General features: G+C 38.4%; 1 protein-coding gene across 3 annotated transcripts in view; it reads right to left on the bottom strand.

Moving 5' to 3' along the window:
* The window catches only part of LANCL1 (LanC like glutathione S-transferase 1), a 44,072-nt gene that overhangs the window by 7,938 nt on the left and 20,431 nt on the right, over positions 1-15,703 (bottom strand). For all 3 annotated transcript variants that reach the window (XM_060152178.1, XM_060152177.1, XM_060152179.1), the window contains 3 exons: positions 11,041-11,248; positions 2,160-2,295; positions 1,465-1,611 (listed from right to left, as the gene is read on the bottom strand). In XM_060152178.1, the coding sequence (XP_060008161.1) occupies positions 1,465-1,611; positions 2,160-2,295; positions 11,041-11,248 (491 nt within the window). The remainder of the gene's footprint in view (positions 1-1,464; positions 1,612-2,159; positions 2,296-11,040; positions 11,249-15,703) is intronic.

The raw sequence follows: 15,703 nt of genomic DNA, 5'->3' as shown, positions 1-15,703 counted from the left end.
ATATTGTTCAAGCTCAGTTTAAAACTCTAGAGTTGAATGACTGGATTCTCCTCAAACTTGCAGAAGTTATCCAAAATGGCCTAAAAATAATGTTTTATGTTGATACATAGGCACCTACCAGAATGTACTTTTAGGATTAAAAATTAAATCATTTCAAATAGATAATTATGTGCAAATGGAAAATTCAATACTTGGGTTTCCAGGTTTCTTACTACAACCAACACATGGAGGCAGAGGGTAAGACACCTGATGATCTGCTTCAAAGAAAGGTCATGAGGCCATCCAGTCATTAACATGTGATTCTAATTCACCTTGAAACTTCAAGGTTTTTCTTCTTTCCCGAAAACTTTCAAGAATCTATATTTACTCCTGGAAATAGAGAGCCAACAAGGGAGTGTGCCAGCAAAGTAAAGGGATTTAAGTCAGAATTGTCAAAACCCCTAATTATAAAACTCTGAATTGAGAAGTGCAGAATAAATACAAGAGCTGGTCTCCTACTGCCACTAACATTCAGTGACTCTGCATTGAAAAGCAATAATAACCCTGTTTTTCAGCTTTGTTGTCCTTGTTTAGTTATAGGGAGAGGATAGGTCTGATGTTGATTTTGCATTATTACAGCCAGCTACTCAACCAGCTATTGGTATTTATATCCAACCACTCTTGTAGAACATATCAATGAAACACTTTTCTTTATGCCACATTGTACTTTGGGAAGTTGAGGGGGGCACCTTTACCATCATTAAAAATTCAATATTCTTTTACCATGAATTCTTATTCTTACACAAAGTGCCGATTTCTCCTTAAGGAGAGTTAAACAAGCCCCTGGAAATGATGCTCTCATGAGAAGCCCTCTTCTGACCTCCCTTTCCGGGTTATGCTTGATGCAGTAAACTCTATTTGCCCTTAGTCTACTTGGCTTTGGCTGATGTCCCCCAATAGTTTTAGATCCGAAGAACCGTTGAGCATGGCATATTCAGCTATTTTTCAGGTAAGTTACACAAAATCCACCGAAAAGGCTCCTTAGTTTTGCTCTCTAACTGAGCTTTAGGCAGCATATTCTCCTTTGTTTTCTACTGATTTTGTTCTTACTCCTGAAATTTGTTTCAATGGGTTGTGCCTTATAGTGTGGATAATACTAATTCAAGGCATCTGCTGAGAGAAGAGCAGAGCAGAAGGCACTTCATCTAAAAGAATAGGTCAAAACACTTTAGTCTGCACAAGCGGCGTGAGGTGGGCAAATGTGCTCACCTACAAATCAATCATCTCAAAGCACACTGGCTTTTATGTTTACACACTTTAAATGCACTTTCACAAGCACTGTCCCTGTTTACCTAGGCCAGGTGATTACCAGGAGAGTGATGCAGTGGTTGGCAGAATGAAAAAATAGAGCTGGAGCACCTGTCTTCTCACCCTAGATAGTACAGTCAGGAATCAAATTCTAGCTCCATCATCATCCCCTCTTACCTGCATCAGGTAGTAATAAATTCCTGCCAGGCCATGAGCGGCCCCCACGTAATATTCTTGGTACCATTCATACAACAGTGGAGTCCTTCCTGTGAAGTTTCTCTTTCTAGCTAGGTCTTCTCCAGAGGTTAAGACTGTTTCACAAATCTGCAGGGAGAAATTGACCGAAATAAGGAAAGAATGAGAACGGCGCCAAGGAACTTTTTGCTAAGAGGTACTGGAGAACATGGCAAATTCGACACCACCTGATGGCCATGGACGGGCACAGTTTGCTTCTGTACTCAGAGAAGCACATGGGATTATTCTGCCTAAAAGAGGGAGAGTCTGGAAGATTTTGAACTCTTTCTACTACAGCTCACAAGAATTCACCTGTCAAAGGAAAGCAAAGCTCCTTCAGATATGAGAGGAACACCTGCACCTTGGAGGTGAAATCTGGCCCGTAGTTTCCTCTGAATGGCCTCTAAACTCTCAAATGGAGCAGCTGGACTTCTTAGTCCAAGTCACTCTCTATACAGTTTCCAACAGTACTCCAAGTGAAGCTGCTGGTTCTCTGATCATGCCTGACCTTCAGAGGTTAAGATACACCTCACCTTCCAGCTACCTGGGATGTGCCAACCAGGGAAACAAAACCAATAGTTTAGGCAGATAGTAGGTGGGATCCTAAAAAGACTCCAAAAAGCACAAAAACGCAGTACCTGCTGAATATGGCTTTGAGGAATCTTTTCCACTCCAAAGTTCTTATTCACAAAGAGAAGAGCACAGATGTAGCCCATTCGTCCATAGAGCATTTCATTTGGAGCATGGGGATCAATCTTATTTAGGTGAATTAGCCTGGGAATAAAAATACATGCTTAAGATAATGTAAAAGGGACCAGGCAGAGATATATACTTAAAAAATGATATGTTCAAAACAACACACACAAATATATATATACACATATATGGAATTATTATATTATTTTAAATATATAATAAAAAATATAAATATTTAAATATACTTACATATTATAACCTATATATTGTTATACTTTAAATACTAAGAGGGCTGGGCCAGACCACAAAGGGTAATAATCAGGGTTCAAAGATGAACCATCAACTACATTTCTTTTCTTCAGCCCACAATGGAACTGACAAATAAGAAGTCCAAAGAATGAAGGAATACATGAGTGTGGCTGGGACCACCTGCAGCCTCCCTAGCCCCTCAAGGAGGCATGCTCTGAGACCAGCAGTTGGGGTCAGAGAAGCCAAGACCCACTGGCTATTATAACATTCAGTCTGAGGAAAGGACTAAGGCAAAACTCAAAGGGCCTATTTCCATAAAATGAAATGCCTGCTGCACCCCAGTTATCTCCTTGCTTGATTTATTTCTTAAATATGTCATCTGGCCTAGCTGGAGTGTTTGTATAGCAGCCTGAGTTACCACAAACGGTAGCACATACCGACAGCACAAAGGGATCAGTCGGTCTCCCAGCTATTACTCCTTCTCTTTGGAAATAACCAGGATTACCAGTATCTTGTATATTCCTAGAACTATTGTATGCACATATACGAATACATATACTTACTTATAAACATATTTCCCCAAGTGTTTTGTGGCTCTGTTATTTAACAATACATCTCGACAACCATTCCTTAGCATTACATACAGAGTGATCTCATTCTTTATCACAGTTGTACAGTATTCCACTGAATGAATGTATTATAATTTATTAGCTCCCTATTGATAGACTCAGTTAAACTTCTCAAAAAAAAAAAAAGTTGTTTTCGGTTCTGGTTCCAGGTCAGGTGGAGTAACTAAGCATATGCCCAGTCAGTATGTGTAGCTCCAAAACCTAGAGAGAATGTGTGAAGCTGCTACTGAGAACCCTGAAAACTAACCAGTAGCTGGCAGAATGGGGATGACCAGAATCTGAAGTACTCCCAAATCAGTGGTGAGTTTACCACATTTTCCCCTCTGGTATTTCCCTGGCCTGAACTCAGTGCCGCCTGAAACCTGGAAGTGGGCATCAAAGTGCTGACAGAGACAGTCCCGGCAAGAGCCCTTTAGGTTTTTTTTTTTGCGGTACGCGGGCCTCTCACTGCTGTGGCCTCTCCCGTTGCGGAGCACAGGCTCCGGACGCGCAGGCTCAGCGGCCATGGCTCACGGGCCCAGCCGCTCCGCGGCATGTGGGATCCTCCCGGACCGGGGCACGAACCCGTGTCCCCTGCATCGGCAGGCAGACTCTCAACCACTGCGCCACCAGGGAAGCCCCAGCCCTTTAGTTTTATCTCAAGAAAGACCAGGAAGGGGAACTCTTAATATCAGAGAGAGTGGGTAAAACACCTCATTTTTCTTTATTTGCATTTTTCTGTTCTTTCACTCCCTAGGCCACAAGCAATCTCATGGTGGCAGCAGAAGCCAAGGCAACAGGAGCCAAAACTCTGAGGGAGGGACCTGTCCTCATTGACTGGAGGGGCTGTGGTCCCAGGGGTGAGGGGGTAAGGGAAGGCCCATTGCCTCACTTCTCCTTCTAGCCTCCCCATCACTTGACTCCCAAGATGCAGGCACATTCGTGGGAAGTGTGTGCCTGAGTAGGATAACCAAAGCCTCAGATTTCTATCCAGAGAACCAACAAGGGAAGTACCAGGGAACCAGAAAGTAGGTGGAGCTCACAGAGGGATAAGAGCTCAGGGACGCAACTGTACTTGCAGTCTGAACTCTGAGAATGAACCTTTTTTTTTTTTTTGGTCGGGGGGGGGGGCAGGAAATATGATAGGTAGGGAAAATGTCCTTGCTATTCTACATTTTTCATCACATTTTTCATCACATACATTTTTCATGAAATTTTGAAAGCACATCCCAATTATCCTTCAATTATTCTATAAATTCAATGTGAGACCATTTAAATTATTAAAACAATTTAATTTTTTGTGAAACTGGACAAAATGATATTGGTATACTATAAAAGTATGGGGGGTAGAGTCAGGGAATTTCTGGAAAAGAGCAGTAATGAGAAGACATTAGCCTTACCAAAAAAATGACCTTGTCACCAGGTAGTTTATGACACTAAACATGCTATTTAATCTCTATACTTTAAATTTCTCATCTATAAAATGAATGGTCCCTTCTGATTTAAAAATGTATTTTTAAAGTAGTTACGTATAAACGATGCCTGTGTATGTATATTATTTAACTTTATATACTAAGAATGGTTAATAAGCATTTGAAGTATCAAAAATCATATCCCTGGAGTGATTGGTTATATCTGAAGTATTCTAGTAAGGAATCAACGTTCAGAGAGACTTGGCACTTCAAATAACTTTATCAAAATTTACACCAGAGGATTTGATAATAAGTGTAGTAAGGAATGTTAGAAAATGGATTTCATTGGTGGAATGAGTGGTGAAGATGGGTGGGACATCTGGGAGATGGTACGGGCTCTAGCACCGTTTGATGAGTAAGATCTAAGAAGGGTCAAAGGATGATGTGGCTTTCTCTGAGCCACAAGAACAGGGCAGAGGACCAATCGTGTGTGTGTGTGTGTGTGTGTGTGTGTGTGTGTGTGTCTTCTTCCTAATGTTTGTACATTTGGTAGAGTTTGGTTAACTGCTTGTGCCTTCATTTACTCAGTGGTAAGGTGATAGCTGAGAGGGTATATAGCCCCTACCTCTAATCTCTGGAGGCAACCAATATCTACAAACAAGAAAACAAAAACCTAACAATTGCTACCACCAGGCTATACATCAGTAGGTAGAGAGTCCTAACTCTGAAAGGAAGGTACTTGTGAAAGAGAAAACAATCCTCCTCTCCCAACCCCTCCCTCCCCACTTCCACAAGCCTGTGGTGGGAGGGGAACACTTAGGCTTAAAAATGAAGACGACATGTTTAAATAAGCAGAATGAGATGATTTTAGTGAGTAAAAAGGGCTTACAGTTATGAAACAATGACTGAGAAAAAGTTATGAAAGCATCCTTAAGGGAACTTACTCCCCAACAGGAAAGAGGGGTTTGAAAAAGCTTGGCTGGTTGCAGTTACTGACAAAGTTAAATTTGTCCATATTATATCTCAACAAATGGAGGCATCTCAATCAAATTGGTTAAATATGCAAATGTTGGCTCATGCATTTTTCTCTATTACAAACGCAGGCATTTAACTCACAGTGGAACAGTGGTTATGTTAGGAATAGGGCCACAGTGGTCAGAGGTTGCTTTCAATTTGCTTGTAATACCTTGATTGACTTTTTTCCCCCCAGTGCCAACAGAGTTATCTGGGTGGTTATGGACCATTTTTTCCTACTTCAATACTACACACACACATACACACACACACACACACACACACACACACACAAACAATACCCCTAATATTTTTAAATAACTTAATAACATTTATTAAGAAAAATTCTATTTTTTTCTCACACCAGAACTGGCAGCTCAGTAATGTTGAGAACTTAATAAAATCTGTTACTAGATACAAACTTAACTGTTGTAGTAAACAGAATGAATATCTCAGAGTTTTCATAGGAATTTATTATCGAGTTTTAATATAAATGTATCAAACCGTATAGAATTTAGAGATAGAAAAGCACTCTTGATTTTTGTAAAGGGTATTGAAAGAACTATTCAAAGAGGGAAATGACTATCAATTTTTTAAACAAACACTGCTCTGTGGGAGTTACTAAAAACAATTATTGCATATTGCATTAACTCCAATGATGTTCTCACCTAAATAAAATGTGTTTGAACCACTGAATTAGAAAACACCATTCCTTTATTTGCCAATGCTATGACCTGCATTACCACTAGGTGGCGATATATAACTAGCATACCAATTATTTTGCAACCAAACACATTTGCATCCGGGAAGTTGATAGCAGGTACCTTTCAAATACTCGAAAATAAAGTATTGTTCAGTGCATCTCATTATAATAATACTTAATAAGGAAGTATTCCATTTTTTCTGTATTTAAATTCATTAAAACTCATTAGTTGCATGTATCTAACCCAGTGTTCATAGTGCACTATTTACAATAGCCAAGACATGGAAGCAACCAAGCAACCTAAGAGCCCAGTGACAGATGAATGGATAAAGAAGATGTGGCATATATACACAATGGAATACTACTCAGCCATAAAAAAGAATGAAATAATGCCATTTGCAGCAACATGGCTGGACCTAGAGATTATTATTATAAATGAAGTAAGTCAGACAGAAGGACAAATATCATATGATATCACTTATATATGGAATTTAAAAAAATGATAAAATGAACTTATTTACAAAACAGAAACAGTCTCACAGACAGAGAAAACAAACTTATGGTTACCAAAAGGGAAAGGGTGGGGGGAGGGATTAATTAGGAGTTTGGGATTAAAATATACACCCTACTACATATAAAATAGATAATCAACAAGGACCTACTAGGTAGCACAGGGAACTGTACTCAATATCTTATAATAACCTATAATAGAAAAGATTCTAAAAAAGAATATATATATATTATATATATATAACTGAATCACTTTATTGTACACCTGAAACACAATATTGTAAATCAACTGTATTTCAATAAACGTTAAAAACAAAGTCAGAAAGAGAAAGACAAAGGAAAAAAACTGTTGGTACGTTCCCTAAAAAAATAAAAAATAAAACTTATTAGTTGGATCTGACAATTACTAAAAGCAGGACTTTAAATCCATGTTTTACATGCTATATTCTTAAGATAAAATGAAGAAATGACAGCATTTATCAATCAAATGGTTATTTTATATGTTTTCAGAAACTCTCAAACCCGTATCATTGCAGCTCCATTTATTTGTTTTGCTATGTTGATATTAATAGCAACTGATCTTTAGAAGAGGCAAGTCACTGAAGGAAGAAAAAAGACATATAAAAACAGGATAATTCTGTTCCACTCCTAGCAATATTTCCCCAGGGTGTTCCTGGGAGAGTTTTTGCCTTTTGTCATCAAAAGTTTGTAACTTTTTAAAAAGAAGTCCTTTTCCTACTCATCACACTACAAAAGAAACAGGGTATAACATTTTCTGACCAGAAAGCCAAAGTGCTTCATCACTCTAAGTGCTGGCCCCAAAGCACGCTATATGCTATAGTCACTTAACTGGGCACAAAACAGGCAATGCTCTTTATTTGTGTAGTGACACCAGCTATCTCTATATAGAAGGAAGGGAGAAAACAGACAGTATAAATCAAGCAGTAGGAAGAACTAGTGCTATTTATTATCTTCCCCAACACTTGCTTCAGACAACTGCAGGACAATTTGAACATGATCGCACACACATGCACACACACTCCTTTTGGGGAGTCACAGACCCCTCCAAGAAAAGTGTAATAAATGTTCTCTCCATGTTGAATGCAGTTTTGGGGTTTTCTATATACCTCTGGAAGCCCTAAGATTCTCAAAATTCCAAAGCAAAGAACCCCTACCTTAGGGAAACTGATTTCTTTGGATTTCAGTTTGTCTAAGGATTAGACTTTCATTAATCCCAAAGGTCCTTTTGGTTTCTGAAACTCAAGATTATGATTCTGAAAGACCACTATATTAAGCAAATACAGGAATGGTAAGATGAAATACTATGCTGGCAGTAGAGCACAACACAGACACCACACGGAGAATATGAGTGTCTGTGATATAAAAGGGCTGTGTGATGTGAGGAAAAAGGTGAGGTAGAAAGTAAAACAAGTAAGTAGGTTTATTAAATAGTTGATGACATCAAGTAATGTTGGATTTCCTGAAGTTGAACTGAAAAGACTTAGAAATTTTTCCCTTAAAAGGGAGGAGATGTGAAAGTAATTTACAAATAATTCTTTTTTTCTTTCTGGTCTGCCATGAACTCTAGAAATCTAAAAAACTAAATCTGCACCCACAAACAGGCTATTGCCTATCATATATCCACATTTTATATTTTTAACCTTAGCAAGTCTATAAATAAAATACTGTTGAAATGTAATAAAAAAAAGATATAAATAAGAAAAACACCTTCAATACCAAGGTATCAAAAAAAAAAGAAATTTTAGTTTACTCTCTTAAGAGTGTTTTATAATAAACCAGTATTAATATATGGTATTATTCCCCAAAGAGTGTTAGAACCACAGGCCTGAAGATGTCCTGAGGAAAAAGGGCTGCCTACATGACAAGCGTGGCAAATTCTGTTCCCTAGAGTCCCCTGGGTTTCCCCCAAGTATAAAAGCTACTGAACACTCTGAGCAGTCAGTAAAGGCACATATGTAACTTTGTTTAATTAGTGTTTCCCCACTGTGTCTGAATACACAACTCTTGTTTTCATTTAATACCTATTAACATTCTTCACATACCAAACTATTACTATTGGGCTGTACATATTTTGAGAGAGGCTGGCATTATAATAATAGACTATAAAGGCCACTACAATTTATTTTTATGAAAGTTAAGAGTGATTCATTGAATGAGACTAGCTTGTGAACCTCTAAAGCAGAGGGATCCTCAACAAATAAAATCAGAAATGATAATGCTATTCTAACAGTAATTTATAAGAATGAACAGTGGGAATCAAAAACCATGGTCAACTCAGAGATGATCACTAATTAAAATGTTGCCAGACCCACTTAAAAAATGGGCTAAACTTTAACAGACACTTCACCAAAGAAGATATACAAATGGCAAAAAAGTATATGAAAAGATGCCCCGAGACATATGTCATCAGAGAAATGCAAATTAAGCTAACAATGAGATACAAGTACACATCTATTAAAATGGCCAAAATCTGGAACACTGACAACACCAAATGCTGCCAAAGATGTGGAGCAACAGGAACTCTCATTCACTGCTGCTGGGAATGCAAAATAGCACAGCCACTTTTGAAGACAGTTTGTAAGTTTCTCCTAAAACTAAACATAGTCTTACCATACAATCCAGCAATCATGCTCCTTGGTATTTACCAGAAACAGCTGGATTATGTCCACACAAAAACCTGCAAATGGATGTTTTTAACAGCTTTGTTTATAATTGCCGAAACTTGGAAGAAACTAAGGTGTCCTTCAGTAGGTGAATGAATACATAAACTGTGGTACATCCAGACAATGGAATATTGTTCAGCTCTAAAAAAAAAAATGAGCTATCAAGCCATGAAAAGACATGGAGAAATCTAAATGCATATTACTAAGTGAAAGAAGCCAATCTGAAAAGGCTACATACTATACGATTCCAACACTGTGACATTCTGCAAAAGGCAAAACTGTGGAGACAGTAAAAAGACCAATAGTTGCTAGGGGTTAGGAAGAAGAGAGAAGGGATTAATAGGCAGAGCACAGAAGATTTTTAGGGCAGTGAAACTACTCTGTATGATGCTATAATGTTGGATACATGTCATTACACATTTATCCAAACCCATGAAATGTACAATGCCAAGACTGAACTACAGACTTCGGGTGATTATGATGTGTCAATGCAGGTTTATCGATTGCAGCAAGTGGACTCTGGTGGAGGATGTTGATAACAGGGGAGGCTATGCATGTGTGGGTCAGGGGGTGTATGGGAAATCTCTGTACCTTCCTCTCAATTTTGCTGTGAATTGAAAACTGCTCTAAAAAGTCAAGTCTATTAAATAACAAAACAAAGAAATCTCTGCTGTAATTGCAACTATCTGCATGTTAGCATACTTATGGGGAGCCTAACAGCACAGCATGAAGAGTTGCATGGCAGCCAGATTTCTTAGTAGAATTCTGAAAGAGTGTTCAATAAACTCTACTAAAGCAAAAACTGTAGTTTATTTGTACAAAAGTTTCATAATTCTTCATGATTCACAAAATTCTAGTGGGTTGCCCTGATTTACATTAAAAATGAAAATCTGGATTTGCATGTCATTTGCCTGTAAGCAAAGCAGTTTTGACTCTGTGTTCCCTTCGGAGGCCTCTCTCAGCCCACTGCAGCACGTGCACCATGTTTCTTCAAATTACTGATCCTGGATAGCACCTTGGATTAGTAATCACATGATTAGGCTTTTGATCTCATTTATGCTAAGGAACTGATGTTTAATCTGGAACATTTCAGTGTCATTATATCTTCTTTTTTTAAATTTTTTTAATTAATTTATTTTTTGGCTGCGTTGGGTATTCCTTGCTGCTTGTGGGTTTTCTCTAGTTGTGGCGAGTGGGGACTACTCTTGGTTGCAGTGTGCGGGCTTCCCATTGCGGTGGCTTCTTCTGTTGCGGAGCACGGGCTCTAGGGTGTGCGGGCTTCAGTAGTTGTGGCTTGTGGGCTCTAGAGCGCAGGCTCAGTAGTTGTGGCACATGGGCTTAGTTGCTCCTCAGCATGTGGGATCTTCCCGGACCAGGGCTCAAACCCGTGTCCCCGGCCTTGGCAGGTGAATTCTTAACCACTGCGCCACCAGGGAAGCCCAGTGTCATTATACCTTGCAATAAAACAAGGATTATAATGGTTGTTCCTTAACTACAACTCAGGAATAATGTGATTGATCAAATGACAGCAGTAAGATTTACTGCTCAGAGAAAAGTAAATTCAATGAAGTGTTCTTTTGCTAACACACACAGAATTAAGGCATAATGTTTAGATAACAATTCTCAGAAAGAAACATGATTACCGGGTGATGCAGTCTTCTGCCCGCTTCTCATTGTTCATCTTGTGATGCACCACAGCAGCCACTGCCAGGGGACCCCCATCCCCACAAAGGAAGGTGATGGAATGCTTGGTCAAACAGTTCAGACTTTGCTTTACATAGTCATGTGCCTTCTGTAGGTAGGTAGGGTCCCCAAACACATCATAGAGGTGTAAGTAAAGCACAGCAATACCTGAAAAGCAAAAAGAAAATCATGTACAGATGAGGAAAGAGCAGTTGACTGTATTATTTTGGTGTACTGTCTACTCAGCAGTGTTGATTTTTGATAAGCTATAACAAATACGTAAATTATCTGGAAGTTCAGATGACCTCAGTCTAGACTCAGCTTTATTACTAAGCAGCTCTAAGAACAGTAGGCAGACACTTCCTTGTTCTCAGTTTCCTCATCATTACAACTCTAAATTAAAATAGGAACCCTAAGAACTCTAAACCCAAGTTTAATATTAATCCTTGTTGCACTCTTGGCTATTGTGCTGATGTATTCTTTTTGATGGTTAAAATGATAGGTAATCAACCTTTGGTAAATAATCACCTATTTATTTTACAAATAATAATTTATGTAATTAATAATAAACAAGAAATGTTTGTTCTTATGAACTAAAGAAATTCAAAGACTAGGGAATGAAAAACTAGATTTTTCTTTATATAGAAGATCATTTTTTGCATGAGAAGACAGGTTGAGTAACCAAATCCTCTATCCCAGTATTGTTCCAGGCAGGGGATTATAAGAAAACTATTAAGTTATTTGAGATCTAAGAAAATATATTCAGTTTCCCAGTTTTTTTCACTGTCAAGGACCCAGCCACTTGAGGAACTATAACCAGAAAAGCTGCCAATGCCTTTTGCTTTGGGCTTTACTTGATTTGTTTATCCTACTCTTGAAGCCTGCTATATGTAATTGAGGCCTTGTCTGCATGTCCTCATTCCAAATGCCTGCCACAGTAGATAGAGCCTTTCCTCTGAAGCTGACTAGTCTCAGGGCAGACTCAAGGATGTGGGGTAGGGAGCCTGCCTTCCTGCAGCATTTCCAGAAACTCATTTCTCCCCTTAAAGTACATTTTCCATCTCATTTACCAGTTTTAGAAGACACTGAACCTCTGTCTAAATCTAAATTCACAGAGCCAATCTCTTTATGGATTTCAATGCAGTAAAAATGCAGTTTGCAAAATTACTTTTCACGGTACTGAGGACAATTTTAAATTTAGATAGTTTTCTTATCTTGCATGGGTAATTTCCAAAGCTTTGTGCTACAGACAATTCAATTTCACATGTATATTAAGGCCAAATTTTCATTTTCTGCCAAAGTTAATAACCTTGTCTATTCTTTCAGAGTGACTTGGTGTTAGTAATTCTACAAGCTGCTGATCAGATGTACCAATACTTAAGCTTTGTAGACATAAGTGTACAAAACCTGTACGTGGGTAAGAAAAAAATTCTGCTTTTCACAAATGATCAATGTCAAGAGCTTCTTCTAGAATTAGGTCCTTAATAGGCTTCATCTCCACCCATACCAGGCATCTGCAGACAGTCCGTTCAAATTGTTACCCTTTCATTTTGCCCTCCTGTTCCCATCACTGCCTGTACTCCCCTAATTAAGTTATGTAGGCACCGAGGCCAGATAATGACGTGACTGAGATCTGAGAAAATAAAAAGTGATTAAATACAAGCCCAATGAAGATTTTCCTTTTCAGACCTTTGTCTCTTATTATCAACAATTCCTCTTGGCCTAAACATTTAACAAACAAAACCCATTAAGGTGTGCAATTTTAAGGTTTGATGCATTTCTCATGAAAAGCAGGTAATCATTTCCCAAGTCTCACAATATTTCATTTAGATGAAATTTTTTTTTTCTTTTTGATCAGCAGAGAATTAGCTTTCCATCACCTCAGGTTCTATTTCTCTCTGTCTCTTCATTCTGGGCCTCTGTGTCTGCATATTTTGATGAAGCAATCTTCTGTAGGTTGTAGTTTACAGTGCCTACCTTCTTCCCTGCTACAAGACACTAAAGGATGAAAAGGGTTTCAAGTGAGGAGTGCTGCTGCCAATCAGAAAAATCCTCCTGGACAACCTATTACAAATCAGCCTAGGTCAGGAAAATAAGACAAAACGCCTAAGTCAAAGACATTTAATGCCTCATCAATATTTTATATCCCAGGTGGCCTAATTTAGTAATAGAAAAAATGGGGGAATCGCCTGTGACCAAATATCTTGAACTTGATTCTTATGATCTTCTAACCTTTGACAATATTCACGCATATAACAACACCTTTGCATAAATACTGAAGGCTGAGCGATAATTGGCAAGGTGGGAAATAAAAACACAACTTCAAGGGCTCTGCAGGGTAAACTCATCCAGTCCTTATGTGTACTCACAACCGTGGCCTCAGTCCATGCTTTTAAAAACTCTTTTCAAAATGTAATTTTTCTCAAAATAAATTTGTTCTTCATGGAAGAAGTCAAACAGTACTATAAGGCTTAATATGCATTTGCAGTCTCCTGCCCCAGTCTATTCCTGTCTCCCAGAAGCAACCACTTTCAAACATTTTATCTATTTCCTCTAATATCTGTCTCCATATTTCTAATAATATGCTATGTACTTTCTCTTGATTTTTCTTTATCAGTTATTTTTGATTCACATCTCACTCTGGAAGATAAGGATTTAGCGCTTATAATAGACACTGCTAAGTGGTCCCCCCAAATCTATCTTCCTCTTCTCTAAACAATACTGCCCTGGCTTTTAGCTAGGCACATGGCGGCCCAAAACAGTCTCCTTTGCAGATGGGTATGGCCATGTGCATGGGTAAGTTCTGACCAATAAGACACAGTGGGAATAATGGGGGTAAATTCAGAAAATGTTCTTGAAGGGAGGGGACCTGCCATTTCTTCCTTCCTGGCTGGAATGCAGATGTGATGGTGTAGCTGGGGCAGCCATTTTAGACCATGACGTGGCAGCTCTGTGATGAGGATGGTAAAGCATCAAGATCAAAGAAGCTTAGAACCCGAAGGACTGTGAAGCTGCCACACACCCATTGCCTTACGCAAGACAGAAATTCTGTTGTGTTAAAGCCACTGTTATTTTAGGTGCATTCCCCTTATGCTAGTAAGCCTACTCCTAAAGAATACAGCTCTCTTCAAAGCTGGGGAGGTGGGCTGAAGGTAGACCACATAGGGTCTTGTAAACCAGCTCAGGATTATGGGTTTTATTTGAAAAGCACCATTCAAGAGCATAATTAAATTTGTGTTTTTAAAAGTTCACCGTAATTGAACTGTAGGGTTTGGAAAAGAGTATATGGCACAGTGGATGCAGAAGGAGCAATTTCAGGAGGATAGTTCAGGAGCACAAGCGAGAGACAAGAGTAGCTGCAGCAGAGATGATGTGAGACTGAACTGGAAAGATACTTGTCTTGGAAGGTAAAAGTCAACAGAACCTGGTGGGGAACGACTGAGAGGGAAATATCAAGATGACTCCCAGATGCCTAACTTCAACAGCTAGACGGGCAATGGTGCCGTCCTCTGAGATGGCAAACACCTCTAGGGGAGGGCCAGGTTTGGGAGGGAAGATTACAGTTGTATCCATTCATAAACTCATCTCCAAATACGATTCCAGTCCCTAAAGGACATTTAATATAATGAGAAAGAATGTTTCTTACTGGCTTCTAGGATAACAACCATCAAAACTGGTCACGAGGCTCAATACAGGATGATGAACGGAGTTTAAACTTTTTAATGTTTTTTTCTTTAATCACAGAATATGTTACTTAATCAAGAACATTCTTGGGCTTAAATTTGAGCAGCAGATAAAATGTCCTTCTATACTGTTTGCTAAGCAAAAGGTAGACTAATCAAGATTTGCTTCCTTCTTCTACCCTTTTCACCTCTTTTTCTAGACCAGAAAAGATTGAAATGAGATTTAAAATTGATTGAATTTAATTGTAAAAATATGCTCCAAATTGTTTTAGACTTCAGAATTATTTTGTTAAAAAAATGGAAGACCACCCTACCTTTTATGAATCTGGATGAAGTTTGACATTTTCATTGATACAAAATTTAAGTTAAATATTCTTCTATTTTTTAGCTGGTCCACTCCATGATAATGACTGTCACAAAGCCATGAAAACTCATGCTTTTGGTCTTAATTTTACTATTTTGTTAGATTTGCTCATATAAATGACTTAAACATTCTGATATATTTAAAATAGAAAATAATCCACCTGAAGAGAGATATGCTGAGAAATCAGTAAAGCAAAATCGAATCCATTATTTTCCCATTAATTCTCAAGTCATTAAAGGTGACTTTACAATAAATATTTGGATAATATCCTAATTCTGTTAAGTAATGAGTACTTTCCTTCAGGAACAAGAGATTATTCCTACTCTGGATGATGTCTTACTTTATTTCCCAGAGGGTATAGGAAAGTTGTTAGAGGGATATCATCTCTATTTTACATGCAAAACCAGACAAATTTAAGTAATATCAGTAAAGTACCATTTAGAATTAAGCATGTGAAGTCAGTAATTGTTTTAGAAATGGTATGTTAATTCCATAGTTATTCACAGCCTTGGAAGCTGACTTGGTGGAGAAGGAACAGACAGGTGGGCAGAGTATCCGCTCTATCCCAGGGGAAAA

Source organism: Lagenorhynchus albirostris, chromosome 6, assembly GCF_949774975.1.
Source record: "Lagenorhynchus albirostris chromosome 6, mLagAlb1.1, whole genome shotgun sequence".
Taxonomy (NCBI): domain Eukaryota; kingdom Metazoa; phylum Chordata; class Mammalia; order Artiodactyla; family Delphinidae; genus Lagenorhynchus; species Lagenorhynchus albirostris.
The sequence above is the reverse complement of the archived record's forward strand: the minus strand, read 5'-3'. Positions and strand labels throughout refer to the sequence as shown.